The 18,661-nt window shown below is 45.2% G+C and overlaps 1 protein-coding gene across 5 annotated transcripts in view; it reads right to left on the bottom strand.

Moving 5' to 3' along the window:
- shroom3 (shroom family member 3) overlaps nucleotides 1-15,647 on the bottom strand; it is a 44,136-nt gene extending 28,489 nt beyond the window's left edge. Inside the window, exons 1-3 of one of the 5 annotated variants that reach the window (XM_027017730.3) lie at nucleotides 15,169-15,636; nucleotides 14,777-15,040; nucleotides 7,876-8,030 (exon numbers count right to left, since the gene is read on the bottom strand). In XM_027017730.3, the coding sequence (XP_026873531.2) occupies nucleotides 7,876-8,030; nucleotides 14,777-14,923 (302 nt within the window). In that variant the 5' untranslated portion in view covers nucleotides 14,924-15,040; nucleotides 15,169-15,636. Of the gene's footprint in view, nucleotides 1-2,124; nucleotides 2,376-7,875; nucleotides 8,031-14,776 lie in introns of those variants that run through there. The other 4 variants (XR_014119066.1, XR_014119067.1, XM_081704333.1 and 1 more) reach the window with 4 other exon arrangements.
- Nucleotides 15,648-18,661: the final 3,014 nt, after the last annotated feature.

The following is an 18,661-nucleotide window of genomic DNA, read 5'->3' on the forward strand; positions in this document are numbered from 1 at the left end:
ATTGCTTCAAAGCAAGAGTCTGAAACATTCTCACACGTGCTCACGAACACACATCCACAAACAGCATTCTGATATTATGCAGTTCGAATCGGTTTTCGTGCTTCTTCACCTCTCCCCACTCTAGCTCACTTCCTCTCTTTCTCTCTGCCAAGGTCGAGGTGGTGATCTGGAACACATACACCCTGACACACAGTTATGGCGGCAGGGCACTTCCTGTGCCTCTTTACATGCAAAAACATGAACCAATACCCCCAAACCCTGGGAAGAGGGAGCAGCTGGCTCCTAATCCCCCCGACAGAGAGACAAATAGATAGATATAGGGAGAGAGAGAAAGAGAAATATATATAGCGAGAGAAGAAAGAGTAGAGACCCAAAGAAATGAATCGTGAAAAGAGTCTTTTGAGTCAACTGATTTTGAGGCTTACTAACAACTACTAACACAGATCAGCCTCACTGCATTAGGTTAAAATAAATCTGATTATAAAGCAATGCACAAAACAACAATTTGAAACACTGGGGCTATGAAACTAAATCTCAAAATAAATCAGAGTGTTACTGAGCCCTAATCAGAGAGTATGAATTGGCAGAGGATCTCGTTACTGTCAGACACAGAGCAGATCCTGCCAAAGTAGCGGCTCGGTGAGCACAGTCTAGCTCGAGAAAAGGGCAGACATAGACCTGGCTGCCCAAAGAAGAAAGAGGATTTGGCCGGATGGGGTTGAGACAAGAGATAATTTTTTTTTTTTTTTTTTTTTTTTTTTTTTTACTGCAAAACATTTTAAAGACATAAAGGAAATTTTTGCATTAAATATACAAGATCCAATGCCACATTTCAGAGCATAGGCAGAATTCTGCAAAAGACGTAGAAACATGTCACTGGAGACAGGCCGGGACACCTCATTCCTAGTTCTATTGTTCTTTACCCACATAATTATAGCCCCCTCCTTACACACACCCTCTTTGCCAAAACTTATTATCTTGTTTCAACGCCTTGTTAAATCCTTAATAGGCTCTTAGTTTCCATTAATAATGTTAGTGATGTTTACAATTACTATGATTATTATTGATTGCATTAATGGAGATATTAATACAATTATTGAAATGTTAAGCTATATTTAAACTGTAGATATATTTCACTGTTTATGTTATCAGTGCTTGGGCAAAATTGACGTGCATTGAGAGACATGGGGGGAGGAGAGAGACAGAGAAGTTTGTAGTTGTAGATAATATGTAAAGTGACTGCCAAAAGGATCCTATGTTTTACATCTATGAATGCAAACACAGTACAATACAAAGAGCATCTAGAAATGAAAAGCTCTCTTTTGTAAAGGCACACACACACACACACACACACACACACACACACGCTGCAAAACAACCGATACATAATACATGGGATGCATTCAAAGATGGCTTCCTGGGACACACTGACACATCATGCTTTATGCAAATCGCACGAGTGAGCTCATCTCGGCAGTGCCGGTCACATCGCCATGGGGACGGTGTCTCCTGGGGGATGCGAGCACGTTCAGCCCAGCACCGGCGGCCGAGCTCACATGGCCGTAACCTGAAGCAGGCCATCAGCTTCCTCCATGCCGTCTCTCCCCCACCACAGGCTCACCTCCGAACAGCCACGTTAACAGCCCTGCCGCCTCTAATACACATTGCACTCCTATCCAACGATGTCGCCCAACTGCATGTTTACAATGATCCACATTTCAAATAAATGTGAAGAATATGACAAATAGCCTACAGTCAAACTAATATTTATTAGGCTATAGCTCACCGATTTCCTACAGCCACAACTAATAATTATGAAGCAATCAGTGCACACACTGTGCAGTCACAGGTATGTTTTGCTGCCACGGTACATGTCACATGTTAATGTTTATTAACGTGTCATTAACGTGTTTTTTCAGTAACATTCAGCGTCCCATATCAACACCAGAACATGGATCAGTGTGGGTTAAAAGGAACCTCTTTGTGTATGTTTCTGTGTGTGAGCATATATGTGTGTGTGTGTGTGTGTGTGTGTGTGTGTGTGTGTGTGTGTGTGTGCGTGTGTGTTTATATGTGTTTGTGCGGGTGCATGTAGTTTCATCTGCAGCAGGTGAGCAAGCTTACCCCGGTAGCCGGAACTGTGACGGATCGGGTATCGGAGCTGTTATTGTGTTTTTCAGAGACCTGAGTCCCACAGCATGGAAGAGCAGTGAAGCATCTGCACAGTGCTCCCTGGAGGCCCCGGTGGCACACCTGCCTGCCTGACACCGAGCCCACAGATCCCGCCGATCCGTCAGACAGGCTGCAAGCCTCGGCTCTCTCTCTGCTGTATATGCAAAACACACCTTCTTTCTGGACGGTGCCCAACAGCAAGCTACTCTTCACGTTCGTAAAATTCTGACTGACAGCCAGCCAAAGTCTGAAAAACAGTGATCGGCATCCTCATCCCTCCCTCTCTCTCTCTCTCTCGTCCTGTTCTTGTTTGTGTTTCTTTCTCGCTTTCTCTCTCCCCACACTGCAGGGGCATGAGTAAGGAGTTCAAATTACTGCCCTCCCCTCAGCCAATCAGCAGGCCCACAGGCATGAATGGAAGCTGTGATGTCACAGAGCAGGTTCTTCGGGTCCTTAGGCCCCCCCCTCCCTCTTTCTCTCTCTCTTTTTGTTTCTCTCTTCCTCTTTCTCCCCCTCTATCTACATCTCTCTCATTGCATCTTTCATTCTCTGTTACTCCTGCTCTCTGAATCGCTGTCCCTCCTCTCTCTCTTTCTCCCTGTTGGTCTCTCTTTCTCTCTCTGTCTCTCTTTCTTTGCCTGTCTCTCTTTCTCTGCCTGTCTCTTTCTCCCTGATGGTCTCTCTTTCTCTCTGCGTCTCTCTTTCTCTGCCTGTCTCTCTTTCTCTCTCTCTTTCTCCCTGATGATCTCTCTTTCTCTCTCTGTCTCTCTTTCTCTGCCTGTCTCTTTCTCCCTGATGGTCTCTCTTTCTCTCTCTGTATCTCTTTCTCTGCCTGTCTCTCTTTCTCTGCCTGTCTCTTTCTCCCCGATGGTCTCTCTTTCTCTCTCTGTGTCTCTCTTTCTCTGCCTGTCTCTTTCTCCCTGATGGTCTCTCTTTCTCTCTCTGTGTCTCTCTTTCTCTGCCTGTCTCTCTTTCTCTGCCTGTCTCTTTCTCCCTAATTTTCTCTCTTTCTCTCTCTGTCTCTCTTTCTCTGCCTGTCTCTCTTTCTCCCTGTCTGTCCTCTGACCTTTTCCCCCTTTAGAATGCTGTCTCATTCTCAAGAGAGATGACAGTGTTGCACATAACAGATGTGCTCTCGATCACAGGCCTGAGCACCTCATTCGTAACATGGTTTTACAAGCTGTTAGAACATCTGTGCTTCTAGGGAAGTACATCAACTTGTAGTTAACCAGCTCTCACATGGTGAGAGAGAGAGAGAGAGAGAGAGACAGACAGACAGAGAGAGACAGACACAGCCAGACAGAGAAAGAGCCTTTCTGCGAATACAATAGGACGGGAGAGTTCTTACAGTCCACATTTACACAGTAGATGTGAAAAAGAATACACACACACACACACACTCACAGATGAGTGTGACATTTTATATATATATATATATATATCTGCATTTTATATATATATATATATATATATATATATATATATATATATATATATATATATATATATATATATATGTGTGTGTGTGTGTGTGTGTGTGTGTGTGTGTGTGTGTGTGTGTATGCACGTGACCTGAAACCAAGGAGCACCTGCTCTATTCTACACCTGTTCCGAACCCTACACCTTTGTGTGCTCTGACCACCATCATAGTAACACTCTCTCTCACACATTCACGCGCACACACACACACACACACACACACACACACACACACACACACACACAATGAATTCAGCATCCTGTCTTTATGCGCTGTCTGTTAGCTAGCATGGCGTCAGTGAAACAGGCATTTGGTTTAACATATGCAGGTCGTTAGCATACAAAGCAGTGCCACCCTCCCATCCTGTGACAAGCAACATGAGATCACATCTCTGCCACAGCATTTCACCAGAGTACGGCAACATGGTGAAGAAAGACACGCACAGACACACACGTATCTCTCCCATAGCAACTCACAGTGATGGGAAACATTTATGGCCAGTGTTCACTGCATACTAACTTCATAATGCAAGGTACACTGCCTTAACCACACTGGCACAAAGACACACACACACACACACACACACACACACACACATACTCATCTAAGGCTAGACACACTGCCTTAACCACACTGGCACAAAGACACACACACACACACACACACACACACTCATCTAAGGCTAGATACACTGCCTTAACCACACTGGCACAAAGACACACACACACACACACACACACACACACACACACACACACACACACACACACACTCAGCTGATGTTTACCACCTAACACCACACGCCTGTGTCCTGGACAGGTGGTGTGCTGCTGCTGCATCGTGAACACAAGTTACATATTAACAGCACTGAGAAACTGAACACACATACACACACACACACACACACACACACACACACACACACACACACACAAAACTCAACTGTGGACACACAATTCGAGTCCTTGATTTCAATCAGGGGTTTTTGCCAAACTCTTTGCCAAGTTGTGTTGATTTAAAAGATGCGGGAGAAAGCAGAAAAGCATGAGACACAGAGGAAAAAGAAGAAACGGAGTGAGACAGGTGCTGGGTGAGGCACTTGGCAAGAAAGCGTCGCCTAACAAGACCTCGTTAAATATTTACGGCATTCCTGAGTATCACACTGGGGATATAATGTGCCTTTCATTCTCACCCGCTTTCTCTCTCTCGTTCATTCTCTCGTTCTCGCTCTCCCTCTCTCCGCTTTGAAGGAATGTGTGCAGCGTGTGCGCATGGGCAGGTCGGCTGTCTCTGCCTGTCTCTGCAGGGGTCAGGAGACAGGGTCTGTCCCTAAAGTAGGACTACAGAACTGAAACTCTGCAGCTGAAAGACACACTTTGTCAAAAATCTTTCTGCTCCCGATTGCTTGCATAATGAACGCAGGCTGTTGTATACAGGTCGATTAGACTGGGTACGGCTACTGTTTCCCATCAGTAATTAAATGGGAATTTTGCTAGAAAATGAAAACTAAAAAATGTTTAGTAAGTCGTAAATGCATAAAATATATGCATTATTATTCCATGGTATAATTTACTACCATGAATATGATCACAAAGTTATTATAAAAAGCTTGCAAAACATTTCAGCGTGCTAAAGAACTGTGGACTACGCACTCTGTGTGGGGACACACACTCTTTGTGTTGAATTCAACAGGATAAGAGTTGAGGATTGGGCATTCTTAGAGATATTTACAGTTTTTTCCCTTTTGCAGAGGTCCTGTGCTCTGTGAATGTGGAGGGCCTACTGCGCGCGTGTGTGTGTGCGTGTGTGTGTGTGTGTGTGTGTGTGTGTGTGAGCATGTGGCATAAGGAACAGGTGAGGCTACATACCTTGGTGACTTAGCACTAGAGTCTGAGTTCTCCATAGCCCTGTATTAGACCCGAGAGCAGTCACATCAGACGCAGGTCTGATCCCTGTGTCAGGCTTCTCGGCATCCCCCAGAGCCCCATCATGGGAGAGGAAGTTTGGATTGCAAGCCAACGAAAGAACCAAGGCCCCGCATAAACATGTGCACCAAAGTTCAAAGGGAACTAGTCAGAAAAGTGACTAGTGCGCTAGTTCAGGAAGCATAAACGGCGCTACTTCGAAACGTCCACAATGCACTTCAGAGCACTGTTGTGCACAGTAGTGGAGCAACAGTGAAACTACATTGCTGACAAGAGCACAGTGCATAACTAGTCCCTGGACACAGGCGTCCACAGTTAGAGGTTCTTCTCAGGAAAAGTCCCCAACCACAGTCATCCACATTTAGAGAGTGTCGGGAAAGGCCCCCAGATGGGTGTGATGAAGCTCCGGTTCGCCAGGATCTGCTGTGGGTTCACATCACCTTCTCCGCGCACACAAGTTCCCGGGCCTCCTCGTCCTCCTCCTCATCGTCCTCCTCTACCTCCTCCTTCCCAGAACGCAGAGTCCCAAGTCCGCTCTTGTGTACCTCTTCCGAACAGTCTGGGGATGATGTCACTGGCCGCGTGGAGACTGTTGCTGGGCTCCGCTGGATGTTTGCTGAAGCTAGCCTCTGTGTGTGTGTGTGTGTGTGTGTGTGTGTCTCACCAACTGCTAGACCCTTCCAAAGAATCCAAAGAACCAGAGTGTGTACGTGCTTGCATATGGCTTAACAGAGTTAACACACACAACACCTACAGTGACAAACCTGCGCCTCAGATTTGTGTATGAGTGTGCGCACGCATGTGTGTGTGTGTGTGCGAGTCGGGCTGAGTTTTCTTCCAAGCTGTCTTGTCCGCCTTCCCCTCGGGGCCTGACCTCTGGACCCATATGCAAATGAGCACCCATCTTAATCCCGCCTCCTCTTAAAGCACAACCATAGACATATTATCTCTGACTTTTCGTCTGTCTGCCTGCTCGTCTGTCTGTCTGCCTTCCTATCTCATTATTTCACAAATGTCTGCCAAGCTCAATCTGACATTCGGCATTATCAAATATCAAATCTCTCACTCCTTCCTCCTTCATCTCTCTTTCTACCTCTCTCTCCTTTCCTTCGCAACTCTCTCGCTCCTCCTGGGTGTTTAGTGCTTGTGGACCTGCTTCCCCCACCCACCCCACATACACAACATGTGGTAGACAATGGCTGCCATTATAACTGTGACTAAGCCTAAGAAAGGTCATGTCTCTCAGTGTGTGTATGTGAGAAAGAGAAAGCGATAGAGAGAGAGGGGTCGATGTATGTATATGAGATTGTCACCGTGTGAGGAATGTGTGTATGAGAGCGTGTGAATGATGCTGTCTAAACTCAAAAATTCCAGAAAGTCAGTTTCACCTCGCTAATTAAACCGTCACGGCCCCTTCCACCAGTCAGAATGCTTTAAAGGTTGTCCCAGCTCCTTCAACCAATCAGAATAGCTTGATGGATATCACAGGCCCCCCCAGGAAGAACTGGTAATGGCCCACACGAATCAAAATGCATCACAAAACCATCGCATACACCATCATGAAGAGCACATTCCACCATTTGCAAGTACGTAGCGACAAGTATAAGTAAGGTAGACGTGTAAGGGATGGTGTGTGTGTTTTACGTATGGTCATAGGTGTGTGTGTGTGTGAGTCACTGAGGTTTTCTAAGAGCACTAACAACACGTAAATGACTCAGTTTACTCAGGTGGAAACCAAAGCCACACTATGATGCTCCACCTGTAAATTTCATGACATATGGTATCCCCTTCTTGAGCATTTAAAATGTCCTCAAGTTCCTGCCACATTGTAATTCAGTTATTTTGCCAGTTTAGAGCAGTATTATTTAGTTAATACACCCCCCCCCCCCCACACACACACACACACACCTTCATACTCCTCCTGCCTCGCTCTCTCACGCTCACTCTCACAACACATTCTTTGTGTTTTGGTATGTTTTCAGAGAATTAACGCTGCACAGTGCTCCCCCTACAGGCGACATTGTGCTACTGCCAGGTCATATTAAATATCGGTCCCTAAGGCAAAGGCCAGAGTAGTTTTGTCAGGATGAAATCGATCCACTGATGACTTGACTGAAGCCAGACTTTTTATTGTAGTCACGTGTAAACTCTGTGAGTCAGCAAAGCTTGACCACTGTTTGAACAATCTATTAAAACTGATGGTTATTTAAGGGCTTGTGTGTGTGTGTGTGTGTGTGTGTGTGTGTGTGTGTGCATGTACATGTGTGTGTCTGTGTGTGTGTGTGTGTGCTTTCTTACCTGCGCACAGTGAGGTGTAGTGTTTTGTAAGATCCTTTGACAAGAGAAATGGCTTCCTGTCTGAATCCACTCAGCTCCACACCATTAATAACCACCACTTCATCCCCCACCAGGAGAGGGTATTGGAGCAATCTGGCTTTGCCGTCCTCCTCTACCTGTACACACACACACACACACACACACACAGTGTAAATCTTTCGTACATAGGGACCGATGGGGGTCTTTTAACAAAAAAATAAATAAATGCACACAAAAATTCAAGGAATGCTTTTTTTAGAGTTACAAATATGCAGACACACACAGACACACACATGCACAAATAATCTTGTGACAGTGTGATATATAAAGGTCATTCATCACAATGGCTGTGTCTGGAACAATCTGCCTTTGGGCAACATCAGTCTCTAAGGCCTACAACTGACTACTGGAAACGAGACATTTACATCTGACTACTGGAAACGAGACATTTAAATCCGACTACAGGAAACGAGACATTTACATATGACTACTGTAAACGAGACATTCAAATCTGACTACAGGAAACGAGACATTTAAATCCGACTACAGGAAACGAGACATTTACATATGACTACTGTAAACGAGACATTCAAATCTGACTACAGGAAACGAGACATTTCTACCTTTAAAATTTATGGTTTAAAATAAGTATTATAATGTCCTTAGATATATATCCCCAAATCAAATGCCATTAATATCTACCTGGTATGTATACCATATATTTTAAAAATTATATTTTAAAACACATACCCTGGATATGTCCAGTTTAAAATAAATTAGTTTAAGATAATAATAAAACACTGCAACAAATAAAAACATGTTATTAATTTTGCCAACAAAATCTGCACATTGTCCTCTGCAGCAGTGCAAGAAGCCTGGTAATTTCCAGACACTGTTGGGAAACATTTGTGTGTGTAGTGTGTGTGTATGTTTGAGACTGTGTGTGTATATGTATGCTGCCCTTGATAGTCTTTAGAATATGATTTTATGGACTTGATATTAAGATGTTGTTCCATTCACAACACACGGCATGTGTCCAATCTAATGGGCGTGTCGCATACTTCACTGTACTTCAGTTCAGGCACCCTCTTTGCTAATCTTATCCTTTACAGAGAAAAAGAAAAAAACTGTTCCTAGATCAGTATAAAATGGCACTTCCATTCAGCCCCACACTGGCACTGGCTTATCTAAAAGGTCTAGTGACAGGAAGCACTCAGGCAGCGTAACGGTTAAAACGGTCCCACTGGGAAACAAAGTATGCGACATTTATATTGCCCTTAAGGTAAAAGCTTTTGGGACCTGCATTAAGAAGACCACTTGAGTGGCGATAAACGCAGATAAAAAGCAGGCTGCAGCCTTTATCTGAGGTTTCAGAGCAGCCCCTAAAAGTGCTGTTACAGAGTGAGGTACTCTGCATTGTATAAACAATGAAGGCCTTTTCTCTGTACACCGCATAATTTATCGCACAACTCTGTATCTCTGTAAAAATGATGTTCTGGGGACTTAGTTGGGAATTGCACGTACTTGTACTATGGACCAGTTATCTTCTTGGTAGCCCAACTTTTTTTTTTTTATAGCATAACTCCACCCCTCATATACTATCCCCATACCTATAGTTGCTTTGCCCTTCGTATAACCACACCCCCTCTGAAAAACTCTCCCATTAAGTGGAAGTGCAGATGTTGGATTGCTGGGTTTGTGCTGGAGGCAGTTCAAAGAGTAATTTATGCAAAAACAAACAAACAAACAAACAAAAACAATCCAAGCTACAGGAAGCAGATGAAAATGATGGCAAATGATGGCAACCCTCCTGTCCCAGCCTGTTAGGGATGTGTTTTCAGCTGTTATGCAATTGGGAAAATGTTTACTGCACACTAGTCAGCAGAGTGACATTTAAAAGTGCCCCAGATTACACCAAACATGTCTGAGGTCACCTGGATCTGAGACTTGCCTCTCTCTTCCCACTCTGCCTGTGACATCCCTCCCTCTGTTCCTTTCCGCCCTTTCGGATGTCTCCCCTGGCCGCTGGATAAGCCGAAGCACAAGCACGGCCTGTTCCTGCGGAGCCGGAGTCGGGAGAATGGCCTCCGGACGGGTTTGCTTAAGAGAGTGGAGCCAAGCCAGCCCAAACAAAGCTTTGAGAGCCAGGCCGGACGAGGTGGCTAATTCCCGTAGCCTTCCCATCACGCTCGGCTCTGAGGTCAGAGGGCACCGGTCTGTGCAAGCTAATGTGAAGCTTTTGGCACGATGCACTTGGGAATGAGCCCAGACGTGTTAAGAGGAGAGGGTGCATCGATTATCCAAGCAGTGTGACGTTTGTGTGTGTGTGTGTGTGTGTGTGTGTACATGTGTGCAGCCATGCGCATGTGTCTCTATGATCCCCCTCACGTATTTTGTTTAAAAGCAAAACCTGTTGCAGATTCCAGTGTAGAACATTCCCCTCTCTCTGTTCGCCTGTCTCTCTCTCTCCGTCTTTCTCTCTTTCCAGTTCCCTTGACTCTCTCTTATCCTCTCTCTCTGTGTCTCTATGCTGGACCTGTGCCAGAACACTGGGCCGCATTCCTGTCGACACTCCCCAGTTCTTGATGAGAAGGTGAGGGGGGGCAAGGACAGTGTGTGTGTGTGTGTGTGTGTGTGTGTGTGTGTGTGTAGTGGGGTGCGAGGGGCGATTAGAAATATCTTTCAACATTTTTGCAATATTGTAACTAAATATGGGAATACCAAATAAAGCTACCTTAAGTGAACTAGGAAATATGAAAAGTGTGCTCGTGTGTGTGAGAGCCAGTGTGTCTATATGCGTGTGCATGCATGTGTATGTGTGTTTGTACGGGTGTAAGATGTTTTATGCTGTTCATGTTTTGAACTTTTGCCCCTCGTAGGCGGCACTACTCAGCTTGACCACATTATACACTCTCTCTCTCTCTCTCTCTCTCTCTCTCTCGCTCTCCCTCCCTCCCCCGTCTCTAACCTGTAGCTGGCTTGCCTGCCTAATAAGACCCTTTTCTTTGTGCTAAACAAAAACTAAAACAAAGCGACATCTTCACAAACATCTCTCCCCCTCTTTCTCTTCGTTTCTTTCACTGTCCACTCTCTGTGTGATTAAGTCATGGGGGAGACCGCTTTTGTGCAGTGACACATCTAAACGCGCGCGCACAACGCGCGCACAACGCGCGCACTCAAGAGCAGATTAGAGTGCGAGGTACTGAAAGAATCCGCTTAGTGACATTTACGCCACCGCAGAGGGAACTTCTCACCTCCTTAACATCCCTCTCTTCCACATTCCCACCTCGCTCCCTCCCTCCCTCTCCCTCCCTTCATTGTTCATTTCCAAGAAGCTTTTTTTTTTGGCATGGCTGTATTCCGTTACACTGTGACCAGATATATCTGCTTGCTCCTTTCCTCTTAATCTCCCTGGCCACGTGCCCTTTTTCTCTCTCCTTGCTCATCCTCGCTCCTTCTTTCTGCCACCTCTCCTATTCTCTCTCTTTGCCTCAAGTCTATCTCGCCACGTAGGTCCACCCCTCTCGAAGTTACCCCCTCAAAGCTGTCGATTCTTATTTCATCTGTCACTTGTTACCACCGCCCCCAGCACACCCCGGACCAAGCCGCATCCCAGGGTCCTTCCGTTGCCATGGTGATGCCGGCCTGCAGGCGGTTGTGTACGGCGGGTTTGTGGGGTGGTGGGGGTGGGTTCCTCCGCTATTGTTTCACTTTTGTTCACCATTCAGCACTACACGCAGCACAAACGCTCCGCCCTCCAAAGAGAGCCACATCAAAGTGGCCCTGCGCATTCAAACCTCCCCGAGTACCGGCTGCTAAGCCGTGCTGATGCTGCGCTACGGTCGCTGCCACGATGAACTCCGTGACCCCGCAAAAACTCACTCAGCAAAGGCAGGCAACTCCTATTAGCCACTGGTCCCAGGTTATAGCTTCTACATGCTACAGTCTTCGTGTGTGTTGCTGGGCTCCTGCACTTCACTTTCGTACAGTTACACAATCACTGCTATCAGTGTACTGGACAGCATACGCATATTCATCTGCATTTGACTGACAGCAGGAGGCTGAAATGACGTGAACTTGTGAGACTACAGGGACGTCCGCCGCACACATATGAACTCTAACAAAGTTGCCTGGGATGTGCAGTCCATCTTAACATTCTAAAACCACCTTTTTTGTGCTCTTGGTTCTCTTCTTACATAACATCCTACTTGGAGAAGAATCGTCATGAGCAACTGCAGCTCATGGTGCCGATCACTGCTGAGTCTGTAAACAAACACGAGAGATGGACAAAGGGCTTCCAGAACTGTTGGGGGATCCAGACCCGCTCATCTCCACCCCACCCGCCACCACCTCCTTGTCGCCAGAGAATCTGCAAATCCACAGACTCTCGGAGGGCTCCATGCTCTGGCCTCCAGATCCTGTGAGCTCAGCTGGCCAAGGAGCAGTCATAAGAAATGCACATCTCCAAATAAGGTTTGAGGGCCTACGTCTGCTTATTGTACCTCCTTCAGACCAGTGTTTTCTTTGAGATTTAATGCCCATCGAGCAAATTTTCCACACAAGTTTGTTCACAAGATCCTTGCGCAAACTTCAGAACAAGGTAATGGAAATATGAGATGTTGGGCAAATATTTGCTTTTTAGTCTGTCAGATTCAGGTAGGTTATGGGCTGAGGATCCCCAAACACAAATCCTAAAACACAACAAATCATGAAACAATGTCTTCATGCCTGTCTGAGACTCTCTAGATGCCTGTCTATGACTCCCTCTTCATGCCTGTCTGGGACTCTCTTGCCTGTCTGAGACTCCCTCTTTATTCCTGTCTGGGACTCTCTCTTCATGCCTGTCTATGACTCCATCTTCATGCCTGTCTATGACTCCCTCTTCATGCCTGTCTATGACTCCCTCTTCATGCCTGTCTGAGACTCCCTCTTCATGCCTGTCTGAGACTCCCTCTTCATGCCTGTCTGAGACTCCCTCTTCATGCCTGTCTGAGACTCCCTCTTTATGCCTGTCTGAGACTCTCTTGCCTGTCTGAGACTCCCTCTTTATTCCTGTCTGAGACTCTCTCTTCATGCCTGTCTGAGACTCTCTCTTCATGCCTGTCTGAGACTCTCTCTTCATGCCTGTCTGTGACTCCCTCTTCATGTCTGCAGTGGGAACTTGTAAACAGTCTGCTGATGTACCAAAAACATGCAGGAATGATTAAGCAGTGTGCTAATAATAGTCAAGAAAAAGGTGAGAAATTCAGGGAAGGTAGCTGCCTCTTTCCCTCCCGCTAATCCCGAGCACTTAGAGGTTGACACTCTAGCACTATTAATATTGATTCCTGCTGGCTCAGGTTCCAAGACTAATTACAGCTATTTCTATAAGTCTTCCTCAACTAGAAAGCAAGCAATAACTTGTGCACTGTTCTAAAATATTTTTACTGTTATAATCAACAGGCCACTTGCCACAAAATACCAGACACAGCAGAAAAACTGCTGGTCTATGGTCACAGGAATAAACCACTACACTTTTTTAACACCTTGTGACAGAACATCATCTTAAGGGCCTGGAGCAAAATTAGACTGTTTTGGGAACATTGGTCATTATATAACAAGTACTTGTTGAAAGAGATTTGTCTAATCAGAAAAAACAATTTAAGTATGTCCTTGTGACTAAACAAGTGTTGTAAAACAGACAGGCTTTTTAGCTGGATCTGTCATGAAGCAGTATAACAGCTGGATATAGCTGAAAATGAAACATAAACTTCATGATACCACAGTAGGAGAAACGCATACTGTCCAAACAATGGTCTAGTGACTGTATATAGAAGACAATTATATAAGACGTGGTGATAACAAGCCATTATTGAAAGGGAAAAAATGAGAGCGAGAGAGACAGAGACAGACAGAAAGAGAGAGAGAGAGAGAGAGAGAGAGAGAGAGAGAGAGAGAGACAGAGAGAGAGAGAGAGAGAGAGAGAGAGAGAGAGAGAGAGACTGTGTATGCATGAAAGCATATGAATCAAGCTTGGGTTTAGGCCTTTCCTCTCTTCTTTTTTCCTCTCTCCCTATTCTGTCTTTCTCTGACTCTATTCTTTCATCAACTCTCCCTTCTTCTGCTCACCTCCTCCTTTCAGTGATGTTACCATCATTGCTGCACTTTGTGATTCAGTCCCAAATTCTGGAACAATTGAAATGAATCATGTATGCATACAGTGTGTCCTAGCTAAAAAGGGATCACGCGAGTAGAGATTAGCACACACACACACACGCACACGCACACACACACACACACACACGCACACACACACACAAACACACACGCGCGCACACACACGAAGCAGCACTCAGTGGAGCCAGGAAAGGGCTTTAAGAGGGAAAATGTGTCCACCACACTCCACCGCCCACAGAGTTCTCCAACACTTGTTAAAACGTCTACAGACTAATTCTAGATGTCCCAAGCCCCAACAAAGATCAACTGGAGCTCTAAATTCTACTTTTCTAGACCAAGAACCATAAGCAAAAATGAAAGGGTCCTGCTTCTGGGTGAAGTGTTTATTAAACACGCTGGACCCGACGCATATGAAAAAAAAATGGTATAGGCTATAAGTTAAATCATGCACAAAGACTTGAGATACCTCCCCTTGGCCTGCCTTCAGTCATAACCCTGGTTCCTTTCGGCACCTACACTGTGACATAATACACACCACCCCACTCCTCTTCTTTCAAAGCTTCATAAAGACGACCCGTCGACTGACGCATATTGACATCATTCAAGACAGGCGCCGTTGTACTCAGGTAACCATGGTGACCGGGCGAGCGGACACACACACACAAAAAGCCCGTCTTCTTTTGAAAGACTGAGCGGTAAGCCGATACCGGACAGACCGTTACCCTACCTTTGAGATGATTAACGGCTCTCCGTGCTCCAGGCCACCTTTGAGCGTGAAACCCCAGGGCGCTCCGCCCTGCAACCGAGCCTCAACAAGCAGCGAATTTCCTCTCTGTACCATGGTGCTGTCGATGGCTGCCGGGCTGCAATCCATGGTCGGACTACAGGTAGTCCCAGGCTACCGGGTCCGCCAAAAGCGGCTTGTGGGAAAGCAAGACGACAGAGGATGCCCTGCTGTCCGGTCTGTCCCTCTGCGATTCCTTTTAAAAACCTGCACATGTTAAAACATGCACGGTCACCTCAGTGTGGTCAACCATTTCTTCGCATTATCGCGTTCTGAGTTACGAAACGAGGTAGAACTAGTTTCCTGTAAGGCTGCACCTTTCGCACATTATTTACCTCAGAGTCCTCCCATCAGCGCAAAAGTAGTCTAACTACAAAAAAAAATAAAATAAAAATCTTACAGTGCCATGTCTGAAATAAAACATCTACGATTTGAGTCACCGTTCTTTTCTAAATCTAAGGGAGAGGGGTTTTTTTTGTTTGTTTGTTTTTCTCGAAGCAATGGTCTCATCGCTTAGTTTTAATCAGCCTTTTCCCTCTTCCGACTTCATTTTAACATTACAAAGGAATTTGCCACAATCCACCGAGTACACAGAAAGGAGCGCGCGCTCGGCTGCCTCGCGAACGGGCTGCTCGAGGCTTTGCTCGGCGAAGTCACGTCAGAAAGTTCAGCCCGGCGCCTTCCCACAACCATCCGAATCGATACAGTATCTCGCCTTTATACCAAGGTCCCGCTGAGATTGGTCAAGTCCAGATCTGTCAAATCCATTTCCGACTTCTTGTCTTTTGTTGCGCTGAGACCTTTTTTTTCTCTCTCTTGAAACGATGGATGGGGAACCCGACTGCCCCCCCCGCTCCATAGCCCGTCAGAGCACAGGCGAAATGCGCATGCGCCTAGCCGTGGGTCTTCATGCGGCTGTAGAGCGGTAGTGTGTGTGTGTGTGTGTGATGGTCGAATCAGCACCGGTCATTTTTGATTTCAATCTGATTCATTCACAATGTCGAGTCCACACTTAGAGAAGAACAGAACATCGTTCACCCTTTGTTCAACGTCTGATAAAAATCTTCCAAGGTAAGATAGGAAGTAAGCCTATGAAATAAAAAATCTTTTACAAACTTATATCACCATTTGGATCTGAAGAGATGCTATTTCCTCCGGTGATCTGATATTTGGGGCACACATTCTTGGTGTCTGCGTGACCTTATACTAGTGACTACTGTTCCCATTAGAGAGCAGAGACTAAATGCCCAGGAGTGTCGCCATTGCTGGAGATTATTTTCAGATCATTATGCTTGATCCATCTGCTATGACGCTCATTATCTCAAAGATCATTTTGCTCTACTCTTATGAAAATGACCTTATAGACAATAACTTTAAAATAAACTACATGCTAGAAAATAGCTTTAACCAAGGCATCCCAGAAAGACTGACCGAGACGAGTGAGATTGTTTGCCACACTGCGTGACATAAATTTATATGACAAAGGCACGAAAAGTAGGATGTATACTGAACTTCGCAAAATATGAGTTGGACTAGCGTTAACAATTAGGTTACACTACGGGATCTGGGCGCGGGGTTACTGGCTGTGAAGGGGGAAGTATTGAGTGAGTCGTTGGGAGACCCCCCGCGCTCATTGTGGGACGTGTGGCGGCCGCAAGGCTCCGCTATCAGAGAGTAGGCGGTAGGTTTCCTGCAAGACTCCTGCAAGTTATAGCTATTCCTGATCAAAGTGTTAAAGTTCAAACCAAGAAATGCCAAAGCATCACCACAGCTCTGCTACGCCTGTATCTGAGAAGCTCCAAACGTGTGTTTGGGTTGTTGGAAGATCCTGGTTTGATAAAATAGTTTGTGATTATTTTACTGCTAGAAGCAGTGGGGCTTCAACCCTGATGGTGGGTATAAAGACAGATGCAGATAAACGATAGGAACCAGGCTAACCGCTCAAAAGCAGCAAGCACTATATCTGAGCAAAGAATTCTGCCTTCTGTTTTCATAGGAACTTACACATGGCATTTTAAAAGCATTTTAAGTGATGCTTTCAGTTTATTTCAGTGAAGAAATTTCTTGTGCCAAAGCATTTTCAGAAAAAAAGGCCCACTGGATTAATAATCTTTCCACTTGCAGCCGAATCGACCCAAAGTGGATGAACCTGGCGGGTGATCACCCAAGGGGGTGGGAGAGTTCCCTGGGGGAAACTGATGTCAGGGGTCTCTCTGCTGCTCCAGCAATGGACAGGCTATGCATTATTAATACTGTTCACAACCTGCTGCTAATGAGATCTTCTGTTCTGGAACATTCTACGTACTAGTGTTAGATCACTCTGGTTGTTTCAAATTGTTTTTCACAGGAAAACATACAAAATATTCTGACAGACTTCATAATGTATGCTAAAGTGTTCTTGTGACAGGCCATTTATTCCTACTCTCTCGCACACAGACACTCTAAACACACAATTCCAAATATAATGCCATGTCTGTTTTATATACAGTGGATAGATATTTGTCCACATGTTGCAACAGACCTTTTATTCTTAATTAATGAGGTAGTTAATTATTTGAAATCACACCTTGCCTTATTGCTGTAAGGCTTAACTTCTACACTGATCTGAACTCGTTTAGCTCCTGTTAATGTCAAATTCATCATAATTTTTTTCATTGCTTTACATATATCTATACATTTTGAAACAATACATTCTATACATTCAGTAACACTGGATTACAAATATCACACGGACTTTGGAACTTGGAAGCCAGTCAGAAAAGTAGTTTTTAAGGAACTATGACGTCGGTAGTTTCGAGCCGGTCTCCAAACCTCTTTTCTGATAGCTGAAACGTGCAATTACAGAGCGGAGAAGAAACGCTCACAAACACCTCGGGGTAACACTACCCTGCGCGCCTCGAAGCACATGTGAGCGTAGCCTCCAACGCTACACCTCTCATCCTAAATCACATCTGAGCATAGCGTCCGAGGACACGACTCATTTGCTAGCACACCTAAGTGCACCTGCAGCATGACGCAGCGGGCGTGGCCGAGACCCGTCTGATCACTTTTTCTGATGACCTTGCCACCGTCCGTCCAACGAGGTTATTCTTCTAGCACTGCTTTGAAGAACAAAAGTCGATAAATAAAGCCTCACTATATGTGTGTGTCTGTGTGACTTTGTGTTTGTTTTTAGAATGATGTCATTTGGAATGGCATTTGACAAGAAAGATTTTGGAAAAAATGAAGGTGGGATTATGCAGCGATGATGACACATAACGTTATGGTGATAATGTACTTACACAGGACAGTTGTGCATGTTGTGAGGAAACTACTTACAGTAGGCAGTACTGTACTGTGTGTGTGTGTGTATGTGTGTGTGTGTGTGTGTGTGGTGTAACGCTTAATCTGAGCCTTGTACCTTTACCGCAGACAGCGAGTGTTAAAGCTTCAGAGATCTCCCAACCAGCATTAGTTATGTCAACGCAGAGAATTCCTTAGACCCAGTCTATATGAGAGGTGTAGTTTACATCACCATACCATAATACCCAGAGGAGCAAAACGTTTAATCAGCTATTGGCCAACTCAGTGTATTTGAGTTATTGTTTGTTATTGTATGTTTGTGTCGACCATTTATTCAATTACATCAAATAATTACTTAATTTTTAGTGTGACACTGATCTGATCCAGAACCAGTGTTCACCTGCTGGAGTTCTGATGTAGAGCTTGGGGAGTGGAAAAGTAATGAACTGACCTCAGATCAGATCATATGTGGCCTCAGTCACTGGGTTGTGTAGTTGAAAAGAAGGATGCCTGTTAAAAGATATTATAACAACAAAATATCTATGG

The sequence above is a fragment of the Electrophorus electricus genome, chromosome 21, assembly GCF_041902795.1.
Source record: "Electrophorus electricus isolate QZ-2024a chromosome 21, ASM4190279v1, whole genome shotgun sequence".
Taxonomy (NCBI): Eukaryota; Metazoa; Chordata; class Actinopteri; order Gymnotiformes; family Gymnotidae; genus Electrophorus; species Electrophorus electricus.